The sequence below is a fragment of the Egretta garzetta genome, unplaced genomic scaffold (assembly GCF_000687185.1).
Source record: "Egretta garzetta isolate BGI_Z169 unplaced genomic scaffold, ASM68718v1 scaffold75, whole genome shotgun sequence".
In the NCBI taxonomy this organism is placed as follows: domain Eukaryota; kingdom Metazoa; phylum Chordata; class Aves; order Pelecaniformes; family Ardeidae; genus Egretta; species Egretta garzetta.
Genome location: NW_009259589.1, coordinates 1,249,569 through 1,267,591, shown reverse-complemented (window position 1 = coordinate 1,267,591; position 18,023 = coordinate 1,249,569). Strand labels below are relative to the sequence as shown.

At 38.6% G+C, this 18,023-nt stretch overlaps 1 protein-coding gene across 1 annotated transcript in view; it reads right to left on the bottom strand.

The window, feature by feature from the left end:
• ST6GALNAC3 (ST6 N-acetylgalactosaminide alpha-2,6-sialyltransferase 3) overlaps positions 1 to 10,629 on the bottom strand; it is a 77,154-nt gene extending 66,525 nt beyond the window's left edge. Inside the window, exons 1-2 of the mRNA XM_035893545.1 lie at positions 10,615 to 10,629; positions 8,879 to 9,267 (exon numbers count right to left, since the gene is read on the bottom strand). Of these exons, the coding sequence (XP_035749438.1) occupies positions 8,879 to 9,237 (359 nt within the window). The 5' untranslated portion in view covers positions 9,238 to 9,267; positions 10,615 to 10,629. The remainder of the gene's footprint in view (positions 1 to 8,878; positions 9,268 to 10,614) is intronic.
• Positions 10,630 to 18,023: the final 7,394 nt, after the last annotated feature.

Here is an 18,023-nt window from a genome sequence, read left to right as displayed (position 1 = left end):
TTTGTTTGACTGTAAAGTTTCAAGAGACTTTGACTGCTAATTTTACATGGAAAGAAGTGCCAGAACATTACCATGTTTGGCTAAAAGAGAGTATAGAGCAGCAGAAATTGGTTCCATTTTGCAGTTCCAGACGATTCCAACCCAAAATTAGCACTGTATGAGATGGAAATACCTTCATGGTAAGCATACAACATTCAAAAATGCCTCTGGGCATGAATATATGCACAGCAATAGCTCCTGCTTTCCCCCACTGTCCTTTTCTCAGGGAATTCAAGTTGTAAAAAGGGGATGAATATTCCTTGCCTCACAGAGACATTTTGGGGCTTAAGTGATATCTGCAATATTTTCGGAAATGCTCTCACAGAAAATGTTTGGGACGCTCTTCGGAGACAGGAGCTCTAGCATCTCTAATGAATGCACTTCAAGGAAAACTCTGAAACAACATATGGAGAGCAAACTGAACACAGAGCATATAATTCTGACATTTATCTCTGTTTTTATTGTTAAAATAAAAGCATGCTGTTTGTTTCTTAGGATTTCATCTGCTATTGCTTTCTTTCCCTGTGTCTTATTCTACACTAATGACATCATCTGCAGCAATTTTAAAAGTTTTGCAGCAAATCCTGTGCTTTGGAAGTTTTAGTGAGTCATGTAGAGAATGTTATTAGGCAGGGAGTTCATGCCTCCTTTCTGTAACCAGTATGACTACAGCAGAGAGGATACGCTTGCTGGGATGACTGACTTCAAAAAATAAAAACAAAGAAAAAGAAGTCTCCAAAGACCAGGATGGGATAGTAACAGCAAACTTCCAAAGAACAAATATGGGCATTTAGAAAACTTTTCTTCTATTGCAGTGGTATGTTTACTGAATACTAATGCACTGGACAGGGCTGCTCAGGTTCTGAGATGAGTGGTATCTCTGGTATGTCGTCCCAACTGTACTCAATGCTACTACAAACAAGAATTTCTTACAAAATCTTGAAAATAGAATGGCTGAATCTTTGAACATCTGCATCAAAAAGTATTCCTCTTCACACCCACACTAAGCTACATGCTGATCGATATCCAAGGCGTCAGACAAACTATTTGAGGACACTCTTCAAGTTTCATAATAAATCCCCACAATTGTAGTAGCTTTTTCAAATCGTTATGGCTTCCAAAATCTGCTGAAGATGTGAATGCCTGAAAAAATTGTACATGCTGCTCTTGTGCATGCATATCTTTAAATGCATAGCTGCCTCACTGATAAAAGCTCAGAGAATTTGAGTATCACAGGAACTGTATAGGATGTAGCCAGTGATTGTTTTCTAAATGCAGGTTTGTAGCATATCCCAATAGCAATAGTTCTCTGAGAAGTGTGGCTGTGAATCCTGAGTTACCTTCAAAGACATGCGCTATAAATCCACATGCGCACATATATATCTGTACAGTTTCACTGTTCTGAAACTGCAGCCTGAATTCTTTATATGGGATACGTGATAACAGACCTATAAATAAACCAGTGTAGAACATCTGTTTTGTTTTTATATGGGCAAAAATACACGTTGAAGATGTGCATAAGCAAGATCCTAGTTAACACTGAGCTCTAAATTAATTTAATGAGACATAAAATTTCACTATTTTCCCCCCAGGTTTCCTCCCACCTATGCATATGAGGTCTCACACAGGCTTGACTTCTTACCAATTAAATTTTCAGTGCGGTATTTGTTTACTGATCTTTCTACATTTTAAGGTAAAATACTCCAACATCAGTTCAGGCTAAACTGTTTCTCCTTTTAAACAGTTTTTCATTTGCTGTGACGCTTACTTGTTCAAAGCTTTGAGAAGATAATCTTTTCTAGACATCATTCAGTGAGATATTTGAAATTAGTTCTCATACTCCGTTTCTTATAAAAGTCTTTTCTAGTAAGTTTTACTAGCTAGTGGGTGGACAGATGTACAGAAACTCTTCTCTATCTGAAGCAACAAATCACTGCAGTGTTTTGTTCCCTACCTTCCGAAGTCACTGTCCTCACCTGAGCAGCGACTCTGTAACACAAAATCTCCCAGTGCACCTCACGCAATTTGGCCGTACTATGTTGTCTTTTGCTAAACACTGTAAATGTAAACTCAGGGAGCTGTAGGGAGCTTCCATTAGAAAACCCACAGTTATCAGTAACCAACAGGTATCATACTAAAGTAACAGCAACATAGCATTTAATCTATTATGCATTTGTATCTTAGAAAAGTATTGCTGTGTGACAACTGGTGATAAGTATAGACTTCAATGGTAATCACTATTTTTAAAGGCAACTATTTCAGCTGGCAGAAAGACTGAGTTAAAAAAATAGATTAATTTCTTGATTTGTTTTAAAATTAGTTCTGTTCCTTTAAAATTTTAAGCTGCTTTAGGAAAATCAAGGTCTATTTTAAACACGGTGATCTGAAAAATCAGAAACATTGAACTATGGAAGATGATCCACTGAAGCTTCTATGAACACCAAAGGCTTCATTCAAAATCTATGCCTCTGCTAACTTTTCCCTCCAAGACTTCTGCCTCTGCAACCATAAAACACCTTCACCACAGCAGCAAAACTGGACCCACTGCTATCCACAGTGCTACTGGGATTGCTAGCATAGGAATCACCGACTTACATAGCCCTTTCAAAAGGTGCCTGTTCATGGGATGCAAGAAAAATCGAAGAAGACTCTCATCTACATGTGCAATCCCAGCGTTGCTCATGAGAGAGATTAGCAGTATTCTCTTGACCATAAAAGCTGCAGAATATTTATAGGACAGGATGGAAAAGGTATGCATGTAATTAGGACAATACCAAACACCATATAAAAATTTAACATATGGCTTGTCAGGAGCAGAAAACAAATTTGGCGGCACTTAAAGAAGATGTGATAAATCAAAAGCAATAGAAGTTGGATTACTTCAAAGAACATGTGAACATGTGAAACATGGGGGTTGGATTAGATGACCTCTAGGGATCCCTTCCAACCCAAAACATTCTATGATTCTATGAAAATGCACAAAGGTAAAGTAGATCCTAATTATATATTTCTTGACTTAAATCATTAAGTAAAAAGAAATAACTCCATGGTTAAAGTCAGCAACCAGCACAGAATCAATAGGTCTCTGTGCCCACACCAATCTATATGCAGCCACAGTTTTATCACAAAATATTAGCTAATATTGACATTTTTAAATAAAGTTTCACTTTACTATGTAATCAGTGTAATGTAGTAGGATCTGTGTTTCTTAACAAAAGTGCTGGTGCTTTGTATAGCATTTACTGGCATGTTAATAAAAAACTGACTACTTCTACTGAGTTCCATCTGCCTAATAGAGAAAAACGTTCATCTTAATTAGGAAAATCTTCATAAAGAAATATAAATGCAGTTACTAATGGGCTGCAGGGAATAAATCTAGGACACTCAGGAAGAACTGATGTTTTAACAGGAAATAGAAGAGCAAATATAAACCCCAAAACAGTTGTTAGTTGTCTGGTGATTGACCACAAATAGCAATAGATGTTGAGGTTTTAAGTGTTTTATAATGAAAAATCTATTTATTTCATTAAGGTTTCATGCTTTAGACCCTTGTTTTTTCAGGTAATAAAGCAGTCTTAGCTGACAACGAAACTATTTAAACCCTCTGTGAATTAAGGTGGACAAATCCATTAGCATTTTTTGAAGGAATTACTTTATAAAAAGAAAGAATGGAGTGCCAAGCAATGGTGCAAGAAAGATCCACTGTCAAGCACTTGAAAAACAGTCACTATATCAAACATATTTTGGGGTTTGCTGTGATGCTCATAGGCAGTTGAGAACTTTCTGCTTGACTTCATTGGTGCAGCAGCAGAAACTACATCATCGTGATAAAGACTACATCAAAATGTAAACTACAATTAATTTTTGTCCTTAAAAATATTTCAACAGGCATTATACATTCCCTCTGACAGTCTGAATCAGTTTTTCCATCATTTTCTTCCAAGCGTTCTGTAATTTAAAGATGCTGATGTTCCCTAACTCTGCTCATTTTCCTTTCAAAATGAAATGAACTTTTACTCATCTTCCAGAATTTATTTTTTTTACCAAAAGTATGTGAGTACAAAGCACAGATGGGAATTACTTCCCAAGTCCCAAAATCTAACTCTCTAAGTCAGATTTAGTGCCAGTGCTCACAACTTCCCGGTGAAAAACCTGCTTTCTGTAAATATTACCTAACACTAGTTAAGATTTTATATTTTCTCTGAATAGCCTTGATAGGGAAACTTATAGTCAATAGGTAAGCAAGTGCAAAAGTGGAAATAGCATTGCTATAATATTTCATTCCAGCCAACAACCAGAAATACGGTGAAAAACTCTGATGTTCTGGCCACTGACAGCTCTACTACCTCAGTTCACAGAGAGTATCAACAAGAGAAGTTGCAGCTACTTGGGCCTCAGAGAATGTAATTTCATTTATTCATTTCAATGACATTTTTACTAGACTACAGCTTCACGTAGATTAGTCAGACACATCAAAAGCCACATATTAGCTGAGGTGAAGCTGTGATGACTGTAGTTGTCTAACAGTGTCAATCCGAACTTTAGATGAATATAATTTGTTAGCTCTAAATGACAGAGATATAATATAGATCTCGCATATCACCAAAGTAATAAATAATTAGTGAGCAGAAGTGAATAAAATAGCAGGTTGAGCACACCCCCAAATTTTGAATCTTGATGAAGAAGTCAGTGATCAGAATGATCCATCTTTCTGCCTCAAGTGATAAAACAGCTTTCTCACAACCTAACACGTAGCACCATCTGGCACGAACAGAAGAAACTCAGAACTTCTGGAAGAGAAGTACAAAAGCAATTTAGTTTCTTCGGAATTGTCCAAGATATTAACAAAAAACCTTCAGAAATAGCCACCTGGCTGTAAATGTGGCTCAGTGAACCTGCCTCCTGTAGGCACGCTTGGATAGCTAATCTCAATAAATGTTGTTGAATTGAACTGAAATGTTTGGGTATGGGATGGGTGTTGTCAGAGTTAAGACAGAGCGTGTGGAAAGTCAACTGGCTACCAACTAGATGGGTTCAGAACATTATCTCATGTCTCTCAACAGGAATTTCAGGAGCTCAGAAGATATCTCCTCAGCAAAGCTCAGTAGGCTGTTTTCAGTAGTTATTTATAAGAAGCGTGACTAGAAACACCAAGTTAAGCTGTGCTTTGGGCAGTATCAGCATGTGCATTGCTGGCTGTGTGCTGTGGCTCAACGTCCTTCACACGCAGTGGGACAGAAGCAGTCTGATCCCACCGTCAGCCCCCAGAGGGGACAAGGAGCTGTGCCTTCAGAGGCACTACTGGGACACACTGTGCTGTGTGGCTCGCCTGAGAGGTCTGTATTATAAACACAAATGGAATCTGCAGTTTGGATGACATTAAACTGTTTCGCTGATATTAGCACAGATTTATTTTATCATTGCTTTTTGAAAGTGACTTTTAACGCAGACTGTTTTCTAAATGATCCTTAAAAGACACTCCTTTTTTCCTCATCACCTTCACCTAAGGCAATAACATCCAGTAGCATTGATCTATTTGCTGCTAGTTTTCATTAATTTTACCCTCCCCTAAGGGTGGTGCAGCTTTGGTGCCAGCTAATTAAAACCTATTTAGGGCTGTTCAGTGCACTTTATCAGACCAGAATTAGCTCTGCTGTTTTAATAAAGACTACAGTTTTCTCTGTTATTACCAATTAAATGTTGTTATATCATATCACATTATATTTCTAATCCATGGCAAAGATGCAGATGGCTTTAGAACCACTTACCCAGACTGAGGTACGTACAAAGATGCCACATTTAGTAATTACCTAATGGTTCTTTAAATCCTTTCACTTGACTCTATATACATAATACACCAAAACATTAGTGAAGTACTGGAAGAAGCTGCCAGCTTTATGCTCCCTCTAGGGAAGTACCAAGTAAAATGCATTAATGAAAAATTGTGAATGTCTGGTAATGAATATTATTTATGTACAACAATTATTCAAAGTGGATGCGCATTCACCGCCTTGAACTCAAATACTTCACTAATGAAGACTCTCAGAAAGAACATCTGTCCCCCAGATTCATAACAACACACGCAAGGTTAATTCTCCAGCATGGATAGCCCATATCAGAGGCTATTTTTTACTGTTGTAGAATTAAAAAATGCTTCATTGTGAAGTAAATAAACTTGTTTATTGGACATTATTTAGAGGCAATTCTTGTTTCTTCTGTGAACCAATAATAAACCATGTGTCAATACCAAAGCTGTGGGTTTTGAAGCCACACTCAGTGAAGTCAGGGGTGAAGCTCTCACGTCAGTGGTGCAGGACCAGAGCTTTTCTGCAGTAGAGAAGTGACTGCAGCACATACCTTAGCTGCTTCTCATAACATCTTTTAAAACTTGAGCACCACTAGGATGAAACTACTGAAAAGTCACACTAATTACCTAAAAAGATGGTACATCAAAGAGTAGAAATATAAAGCTCATTAAAGACTTGACAGACTAGAAATCTGTTGCAATCTTACTACATATTAGTAGCATACACTGTACATAAGGACAGTATTTTAGGATAAAACTAAAATAGATGTGGTTACAATCCACTCAGTACATTTTAAAATATGAGCTGAATTTGGTTTCCTTCCAGAATTTTTGCTGGGAACATGTTGAAACAGACCTCTGTTCAATCTAATATTGCAAGCAGGAGTTGATGTTTCTCTGAGGAACTGAAAGAATATTTGGCTGAGGAACCTGAGTCTGTCTCAGCATCATAATAGTCTGGCACAACGCGTGAAACTATTTTCATCACCCACAAATCTCTTGTGCGCTCTCTTTACTGCTTCCACAAATGCCACATACCTCTAACAGCCTCCTGACCCTCCCTAGGAACAGCAGACACGTCCTGTGAATTGAAGATGTTACAGAAAATGAAACAGTTTCCAAACTGAGGTCCCCTGATTAGTAGGGAACTGCAGGATGTTTTCTTGTGATACAGAAGGTGTTGGCTGGTGACACATCAATTGCTTCCCTTGTTTCTGTTTGACAAGTGCACTAAATGATGTTAAAAACACCACTTGGTATTTGATGTGGAAAAGTAAGACTGAAAATGAAAGTTGCAGGAGACACAAGGACGTTATCCGATTGCCACTGTGAGAAGCGGTGGGGTTTTTTTCACAGTGTGAAAGGGAGGCCTGTGCAAATGCAATGTGATGTGGGTCACGAGGCAGGCTCTTTACGATTTGCCCCTGTTCACAATGTGAAACTTTTAGTCTTTGTAATGGATTAAGGAGTAAGAAATTGGGCCACTTTGACATTAGGCTGCTTAAGAACTTTGTTCATAAACACTGGGAGAACAGAAATTCAATCTGCCTTTGACATGGAAAGAAGCATTTGTATTGTGTTATTTGTGTAACGATAAAACCTTGAGACGTGCTAATTTGTTGAAGAGGAATGGATTAGGCTGGAGATGAGGATACTTTGACGTTGGATGATGAGATTTTTTGATAGGATATACTAAGGTCTGGTCTCACAATAAGGGTTTTGATAAAGTATTGTAAAGTCACTGTGACCTGACTGACTGTTAAGATGAAAGAGTCATAAATAGAAACAAATTTATGTTTAGTAATGCAATAATGTATCTAAACAGGATTACTTGGATTATTAGAGGGCATTTTTGAAGAAGAGATCTTGAGTATTTTCTCTACTAGCCTCTGTTCATCAGCTTGTTCAGATAAACTAAAGCAGCCATGATAACCTTGACACCTTTATCACGTATAGAAGCTCCCTCCAACTCCACAATCACAGCAGCAACATGTGCACATGGTGAATAAGCTGAGGGGAAAGTTCCTCCCTATGTTTCAATAGTTTTTAAAAAAGGGCAAATCAACTCTAACCAAGTTTGGCAGTTTAATAACAAAGTGAATCGAGTAAGTTTGAGAGAATCAGCTCTTCTACTTCAAAAGCTAAGTCAAAAGTTCAGACTAAGTTAAACTGTTTGTGAATATCTGTATTTTTAATTTGGTCAGAATAACTATAGTCCTTCATAACTGCAAATTCATTATGTCCAAATTCAAAAATTAATACTACGGCACAGCAGTGATCTGGAAACTCCTTCCTAGTTAGCTCCAGTGAGTATGCGTGACAGGTGCTCTTCCATGCCAAAACACAGATGATCAGAATTTTTGCAGCTCAGTTACAAATTCCTGTAATTTGTGGTCTTAATTCCACAAATCCAATTTCTGCTCTGAACATGCTAGCCAAAACAGTGGCCCTCACACTTTCATCTCCTTACAGTCGTTACTTGAGCAGCATAAACACACATTCTCAGGCATGGAAAATAGAATTTCAGCATAATTCTGGTAGAAGCCTAAATCTATTACAGTATCACTGATAATCCATTTTCACCAAGAAACAGGAATAATGCATAACCTTGAGGTCTGTGTTTGAGGAAAAGCTACACTGAATCTCAACAGAAAAGAAAATACAATATCCAGAGTTATCCTGAGGTTGTGCATTTGGAAATGTTGTTTGTGTAGGATTATCCTCTTCAAATAAAATGTCAATTTAATCAATAGTAAATTGAGCTGAAAACAACACACAGCTTTGAAAACGTTTCAGGAAGACATCCAATGTTTTTGGGACTCGGGCCAACAGAAATGGAAAGAACAGAAGGTAGCGTAGGTGGGGTAAATGGGGCCTAGCTGCTGCCTCATCAAGTGCTTATAACAGTCAAAACCATATAACAATCCATTAAAAACATATCTGGGGACTCATTTAGTAGCTGGCATCCAGCATGGACTTCTCTCATGTATCTTTCATCAAACATTATAATTGTTCTTCACATTTAGGACTTACCGGTCTTTTCCTGTCTCCTTCTTAAATACTGCATCGCAGTAACTCATGCGCTTTTCTGTTGTCACATAGATTTTGGCAGTTGGGTAGCTGTCAACAGTTTTCTTCAGCATGTTGTACACAATGCCATTTCCATCCTTCCTCATGTTTCGAAAAGGTCCCCAGATCACATAAATGGTGGTGTTGGTTTCCTTGAAAAAGTACTCGGGATTCTTGAGCAGGAGAGGCACGCTTGTGTGAGAGACCACTCTTATGGTTGTCCTCTTCCCAACATCCTCCTCATAGCCCTTTGTGGGAGCATTGTTCATCCTCCATATGCAGGAGGACTTGTCTATCTCGGCTCCCACCTTCTGGCCAGCCATCTGTCCCGAGTTTGAAACAATGGCACAGAGGTCACAGTCAAGTTGTAGAGGCTGGAAGAAAGAAAACAAAAATATTGGCAACTCTTTCTCTGTAAAACATGACAACTGAAATTTCAGTTAAAGGAAAGATGGTCGCAGCCCAACAAATTGATAGCAAAGCTTCTCTTTAAAAAAAACACCTAACAATCCCCATGTGGTAGAGCTGGTAGAAAACCCTACCTCTACAAAGCTCTGACTGCAATCCTTTTTAGTGAAATAGGTGGCAGTTCCAATCTTTTCCTTTGTTCTCCACCTTGCAAAGTCAACTAGAAAAATAATCATTCCTTTTTTCCCTCTAAATGTTACTCTTTCCACTACAAAAAAAAATGGAAGAAAGAAGCAGCAGGAAACAATATTTAGATCAATGCCTTTTTCTCTTTTAACAAGGTGTTGTCAGCAATAGGAAAAAAGTACAGAAAAAGTAATGCTGGAAATGTAACTGTACACTGGCTGTGTTTATATGTCTGAATGAATAGTTCCCAAATATGTGATAGAAGTCAAACATGAGATGTAACTCTAAAAAGCAATATAGTAGTGTGAAAATCCTGCAGTCGGAAAGGAAATGTAGACAGAGGAATACATTGTCCTCTCCAGAAAATGGTTATGACCCATGAAAAATGCGAGGCAGGTAGACTGGTGACATGTGAACTAGGAGCTTAATCCTAGGCACACTGAAGTCAAAGTATTTCCTGAGCACGTTCTAGGGTATTATTTCTCCAGTATGAGTTGTAAATAGGAACAGTTTTATTCGTCTAACAGAAATATGGGGACCTATCTGATGTTCCGTTTATCAGAATATAAATAACAAATGTCTTTTGGTTCTTTTGTACCAACAGACTAAAAGGAAATGCCCTGTATTTAAGTTGGATTGTATGAAAAGATTGGTTAGAAATCTAAATCAAATGAAAATTAGATCCATCAAAAAAACCTCCAGAAGATGGTCCAGGCCACAGATCATCTCCAATTTCTTGTATGGTCACAGACTTGATCTTCTGTCATGCTCCCAGTTGGGAGCCAGTGACTTCAGCTTAGTGTTTGTTAGGAATGATTCCCTTCATGTTCTTCAGACATTTAGCCTGACAGGATGTTAGATGCTTTTCTGATCAGACTTGCAGTTATTTCCCTTCAATATCACACCTCATTTGGCTGATGTGGATGAATATCCTGGCTACATTTGACCACTATAACCTTAGGACATGGTGGCTGACAAAGCATCACATTTCTTTGATAATGGTGCATAATATAAGGACAAGAGATAAGCACCTGAAGGGAGCCAAATTATACCAGCTAAAATATCTCATCTTTGGGTGACAACTATTGTACAGAACTAAGGTGCATCCTGCAAGGCTTCTGCAGTAAATCTCACAACTGCAAAGGTTTGATTCCTCTATTGTGATTGGTTTGATTTCTCTACGCGAGTGGTTCATGAAAACATCCTTTCCTCATTTCATCAGGAATTAAAGATGCTTGACTGCAAGCAAAAACATTGGCAATGTTTCCTTTGCAGAACACCATGTATTTTTTTATAGCTGCTGTAGTTTAGAGAGCTGTCCTGCATAGCTCTGACAGCAGGGATGAAATCCCAGGAGATGCAGCTGAACACAACAGTCTTTCTGTTTACCGCTTAGTTACAGAAATCCTCTCTAAGATACATTATGAGGACATGGCTGGGTGACCTAAACAAATCCATAAGCATAACTCACATCCTAACACGAAGTGAATTGTTAAAGTCCCAGCAGGTTAATTTGTAGTTTTCAGGGTGAACTTTCAAACTAACAAATGCTGAATATGAAACTTCTAGATAGGAAAACCCAATTTGGTCAAGAATCTGGCCCCATTTAAATTTGTCTCAACACCGGTGGTTCTTTTTTGTTTTTCCACAATATTCTTCCTTCTCCATTAAAATGGATCTGCTCTCTTAAATTTGGAATTTTCTGACCTTAGTTAGAAATGTATTGCGCATTTTCTATTCACTGAGTGTAACTGTTCTGCTCGAATAAACTGAGTACACTCACTCCTGCAATTGTGTCCCCTGGTTTTCTAGCTCTTTTGTTGTGATTCATTTATCTTGTTCCAATTTATAAAGCACTTTCATAATATTGAATGCCTGCACTAGGTCAACGTATAATCTGCTCTTCTTCAATAGAGGCAGAGGCTTAACCCCTCCCAACCCTATGTCAGAATAAATGTTTTTTACAATGTAGAGAAATTTTACACGTCCTAATATGCATATTTCCCAACAGAGATCCCAGAGAGCGTTAGGAGACTGACACCCATGACAGACATTCCACTAACTCCAGAATCATCCACTGACTTCAGTATCTTTCTGCATCGTATCTTCCTCAACATATGAGGAAACACCCATCAATATTCATTCACTGAACCCCCATATGGAGACAGGCCGGCAGCTTGCGGTGTTGGTTTATAAGTGCCACAGACAGAAGGGACAGTTTCAGTTATCCACGTACAACAGCTTTCTCATTTTCCTCGTTTAACATGACATTCCTGTTTGTTATTGCAGCCTAGCTCAGCTATGGCTGTCCCATCATGTTAAGACTCAAAAGCTGCTCAGACGTAGCTCCTCTGCCAGGTGGCTGCCACAGGAGCTATTCAGGCATGGGGATTTTGGTACCCGAGGGGCCAGAACTGGGAAGCACCTGGGTAGTTGTGGCTGCTACTTCTGCTACTGAACTAGGACACAGCTGACAGCCCCCTATGACCCTTGAGGAGCTGATGTGCTATTGTCCCCCTCACCCCATACTCTGGGGTCCTACATCCCTCACGCCCTTTTGCCATATACAGATTTTTGGCTGCAAGGTGGCCCACAATAGCCCTAACCTGTGTGAGAAACTATCACTTTTCCATTTACCTTGCTATATAGTTTGTATTATGGATGAACAGACAATTCTTACACGCAGAAACCGGAACAGAGAGAGATGAATTAGAGGAAATGTGCCTTCTTAGTGATCATTCTGCAGTTAACAGTAACTGTTTACAGGTGTCCACATCACAAACACCAGGACAGCAATTAAACACTAACTCACCAGCAGCCCTATCAGAGAAACCAAAAATGGTTCTAGCAGGCAGTCCAGGCTGCCCTCTCATCAGTAGAGCTGGTTGAGCAGCAGTGGGGTTGATGCAGATTGGCAGGACCATACAGAAACCTATGCTGTTACTGGTTATGCTCTCTGGACCGAGAGCATCAGTTAATGGTTTACCTGTGCCTTTCGCAAGATCTTCATTCACTTGCATTTTAGTTACATGAGCTAAAGAAAAAAACAGAGGGAATCGTTCTCCTTTTCTTCTCTTTTCATGTATTTAGACACATATTTCACCTCTACACACCACAGGGGCTGTGCTATTATCGCTTCTAGAAAATTACTCATTTTGTCGCTGACCAGAAGGATGTAGAAGTCCTCAGCAGAGCAGCTGGGCATGATTCTGACAAATTGTCCCATCTTTTTCCTGAATGATACATTGTAACTGTTGAGGAGCACTTATATTTTAATCAGTAAAGAAAATGAAATGTCTGACCTTTCCATTTCCTGTGCAAGCTTACAGACAATAGAAAAGATAATTAAAATGGTGAATTAGAACTTGCAAAACAGTGCCGTTTCTCTAGCAAAGAGAAATAGCTGTGTAATAAAGGTCACTTATCAAACAGTTCTAGTTATTAAATCTTTACATTTAGCACTGAAGTGGCTTCACAGAATCAAAGGTCAAATCATTAAATAACAAAAACAGCCAGAATTAGAAAAGGTCACAAGCAAATCTAACTAGAAGTAGGTCACAAAACATGATTCTCTTCCACAGAGTATTTCAATATTTGGAAAATTGGCTACTTTCCAATGTGAAACAACTCCCTCATCATTTCAGATGTCTCCTCCAAGAGACTGAAATTCCAGCTGCAGGACCATTTGTATGGGTGGGTTTCCCAACGGCACAGATCCTGGATCACCAAGTTTCCCAGACATGGACCTGTAGGTCTGCTCAAGTCCCAAGCAGGGATGAGCTCAGGACAGGTCTCAACCTCTCGGCCAAAACTTCAGCACAAATTAGTGGAATCCAACACAGACAGACCAGTCACGTGCCAAGCTCCCGTCTTAACAGAGACTGCCAGATTCACTCTTCAGTTGGACCAAATCTACCCCAGGACCTACGCAGATGTAATTTACGCTGATGAAAAGCTGAATTTCTCTTGCAACTTCTTAGCACTGTAGGCTGGTGGTGCACTGGAGAGCTCACTCCAACTTCCAACTCTGCTTCACTCTGGGAATCCCACAACTAATCATACAGAGAGTTAGGAAATTCAGATTAAACTTTCCCAATTGTTACTTTAACAATATGATTGTAATTCTGCAAATTGGACGCAATGCCCATTCACTACATAATGAGGCAATTATTAGCAGCTCGCCACATATTAATTTGCTCCTTTAATGTTGAAACAAATGAGATCTTTTCTTATAATCATCCTATTTGAGTGAATTCTAACAAAGGCGATTGAACAAAGCTCCAGAGAGACTTTCTTTATTTCAATGCCATTTATTCTTCTACTCTTCTTGGATGTCTTTAGAGTTTTAGAGGATACAACATTTATAATGATGCCAATAGGGAATAGATTTTGCCTTTATTCTTCTTGATGTTCTTTTGAGGTCTTTGAAATGAAAGGTACAAGAGAGGCATTAACCGTCTGGCATTGTTTTTATTGCCTTTCTCTACTTTACAAGCAAAAAATGTATTTTAATTTTTCCTGTGTTTCAGTGATGATTAACCAAGCTGGTTTTATCTACACTTACTTTCTCCAGACCTCTTACTGGGAGGAAAGGCTTGCCAGGCTTCTCTAAGACAAAATTCAGCACATTTAGAGAAAAGAAAGATAGTACTTGTGTGTTCACCCAGCAAGAGCTATCAATTTAATACAGCACTCAGAAGCACTGTATATAAATCACATTATATAACTAACATCAAGCAATAAAAATAAAAATGATAAAAAAACACAGGTCTGATTACCCTGAGTTTGTGGTTGCACCCCCTTCCCCGCTGTGGTAGTGTTTTTTTAATCTTCAGCAGTTGATTTTGGTCCTAGCCCCCGGCATCACATCCCAGCAAACATCTCTGTCTTCATAAAATTTAATGTTAAGATCTCATAAAGATTTTAACATTTTGACATTATTTTGAAATAAGCCCTATGTCAACATGCATCCCATTTCCAAATAAATACAATATGATCTGCCTCTTCGTAAGACTGTTCCCGAGACTGAAATGCCTGGGATATTTTATTTAGATGACTGTCACTGATATGTACCTAAGTGTAAGCAGGAAGTTTTTATTTAAATTGAATGAATTGGATGGGAATGCATAGTAGCCACATAATGGGAATAATCTTGCAGTAAGAGACTGAATAAATAAACATCACTGAAAGTCTTTCTATATACACTGACCCAGTTGTTACAGAACTGCTATTCTTTGATTTGCAGCTCATGTTACTAAAGAGACAGAAAAGGGAAGGAAGCTCGGACTTTGGGCAGAGGCTGAAACTTGCATGCCAGAGTCTCCAGCACCATCTAAACTTTCATTTGGCAAGCGTATTTTTGAAACACTTTAGTTTTTTTTCTCATGGAAAGGAAAAAAAAACCAACCCAACCACAAGCCCCAGCCTTCCGAACATGAACCACAGTGCAAAGTGGTGCAGTGTCAGCTTTCTCACTTTTGAGACAGCTCCAGTTACTCCATGCCAGCTCATACCTCTTTCAAGATATAGAAGAGCAAATGCTCAGCAGAATGTTGATTTTGCTGCTGCTATTGGGAAAAATATAGGCAGCTTTGAAACAAGGCAAGAATCAAGTACATCTCATGATACTGAGAACAGAAAAATAAATGCCTCAAATATATGTGAGAAAACTCTGAGTAGCAACAGAGTCAAGTATACGACCTACAAAGAGGAAAACAGAAAAACAGGTCTTTTTATATATTTTGCCCTAATATAAAGGAAAAATTGAAAAGTCAAAAATAATACCCCTCTTGATAATCCCATAAAATAACATTTGAGTTAACAGGCCCAGCTTGATCAAAATATTTTAACTTTCTGTATTTTGAAAATCATATCTAAATAGTTTTCTCAAATGGAATTAAAATGCTCCTTGAGTTGAAGTTGAATTTTTCTGTATTATGAGAAGTGTAAAGCACAGTTGTTCGCATTACAAAACAGTCCCTTTCTTTTTTTCCTTTCTTCCTGATTTCCAGCTGAAACTTCATTGAAATGGACGCCTTTTAAATAAGCCTACACTAGCAGTTTCTGGTGGAATAATAAACTATTGAAAGTTTCTTGATAGCTCTATTGGTAAAAAAGACTCAAAAATAGAAAGCTGGCGGAAGGTAAATAAAGAAGAGGAGAAATTGTTCTTGTGTCTACAAGGAGGGTTAACGAAGGGAGGAAGCTGCCAGAGTCAGTGTTGCAAGTACAACAGAAAAAGCCAGCAGAGGCAGAGCACTGGAGGACCGGTGGTCAGCAGCCCTGCGGGACTATGAGCACAGAGACAGCGGCAGAAGAAGAAAGTTTTGCCCCAAGGCGTTGCCTGGAGGATGCGCGAGGACCTGTCCTGTGCGTGCACTCTCGGTCAGCTGAAGTCACGTTTTAGTTTGTGTCTCAGGTGGTTGGTAAATTCTCCTCTCCCAATGTACGATGGCAGACGGGACGTGCTCTTATTAACATGACTGACTATGTTGCAAAAAGGGAAGGAAATAAATGGAAGCAGGATACCGAAAGAGAAGAGAGGAACTGAAGCAGGCTGTGAAAAGGCAGAATATAGTTTAGTGTTTAAAGGAGAGACAAGGGGGAAAGAAGATTTAAGAAAAAGTAAAATACTGTTATACAGCCAGTAAGACAAACCACGATGTTTGGGAATGAAATCTAGCAAAGGAGAACAACCAAAACACCTAAAGATATTTGTTAAGGTATAAACTAATGGTTGCAAAGAAAGTTTTATCAGATGTGTCAATCAAATAACTCAGCATTAGGCAGAGAGAATAGCTTTTTTCCTTTAAACTGCAGCTGCCCAAGCAGAAAACAGATGGAAACAGATACATTCACTTCAGCATATAGTACTACAAGCTTGTAGGTAACCAGAATCCCTGGCATCTGTAGACATCCACCTAATCACCACCTCTGAACTGGGGAGGGGGGGAAGAAGAGCAGAATCTTCTTTGGAATATGAAATATCAAGATAAAAATACAAATATGCCCAAAAACGCATGTGGAAATATTCATGTCAAACACAGTTGAGGATTGAATGCCTAACTGTTGCGGGAGGGAGGCACAATCCATCATGCACACCCTATACAGCAAGTTCACAAGCACTAAAATAACATTCACTCTGAAAAACAGCCTATGAAAAAATTAATTTCCCAGTTGCTCAAAAAGGAAAACCAAACAAACTACATTAGTTCTAGAGTACCCCTAACCGCATCCCAGTGGTTTAGCTGATGACCATAAATAACCAGAATGTTTGTGACACGCCATCTATCACTCATTTGCAAATATATAGGCTTTGAAATATCATGGCTTTGCAATAGTTCAAAAGCCAGGAATTCTTCCAACCAAATGCTGCTTGCTGAATGCTGAATCCAATAAGTCATTTATCTTAACATCCGCCACATTGCTCACTTGCCCTTGTTAGCACGTGATGACTCTTGAATTTTGTGCACAAAAGTTACTGGAGAAACACAATTTAAACCAGATGCTGTCCATCAAACTTCATAAACAACTCCAAACACAACACAAGCAGCTGCTCTTAACTACAGCACCCCTTTCGTCACTCTACGGCAAGACTGTATTTGCAACAGCAGATTTGTTACCAGCAAAAAACATCGTCGCTTGATCCAGCAAGTTATTGGTATCGTAATATTTAGGTTTACTTTACCTTCTGCAATTTTCTGTTTATATTGCATTCCTTTTCTGGTTTTTGTATGTAGCAATAAGGAATATAAAATCTGTTTCTTCTCTTTACAGGCATATTTGCTCAGGAAACAATACAAAACACAAGGAGGTAAAATTTTGCTTACAACTCAAGGAGACATAAAAGGGGGGAACATGGGGTTAGCACATGGACTGAATAGCGAATGAATCACGGTACGAAAGGACCAAAACAAGGTCTCACATCCAATACTGTGTATAGCAGTAGAGCACAGGTAACATAACACAGGGTGGACTTCAGCGTGATGTCCTACAAAGCAACCAAGGCCAAAAGGACTCTCTCCACAAAAGCTGGTTTTTCTTTGCAAATAATAACACACCTCTGTGCAAAAAAAAATGAATGAGAGTTCTTCACTATGAAGTTGCCTACTATAAGACTATTTCTAGGGAATTCTTTGTCACATATGCAAAACATTGGTTTCCACTTCCTTTAATTTGTATTTATTATAAATACCCACAGATGGCAGTAAAGTATATAATGTATACAGCAGATTTGTTCCAAGTTTGCTTTCTCTAATAACCTCCTATTATCAGCACTCACCATTAATCATGGGCCATTATCTAGGAACTTATTTGGCTGAATCACAGATGCAGGAACGCCTGTTAGGCCTCTAATCTAAATACATTTGAAAAAATTACACTCACAAATGAGTTATGGGACCTCTAATATGAAGTTCACATCTTATTTCAGGTCAATTATTTGGGATCTGATATGGGGAAATGATATTGAGGTGAGCAGCAAAAACTGTCAGAAAAAGTACCTTGTATTCCCTTT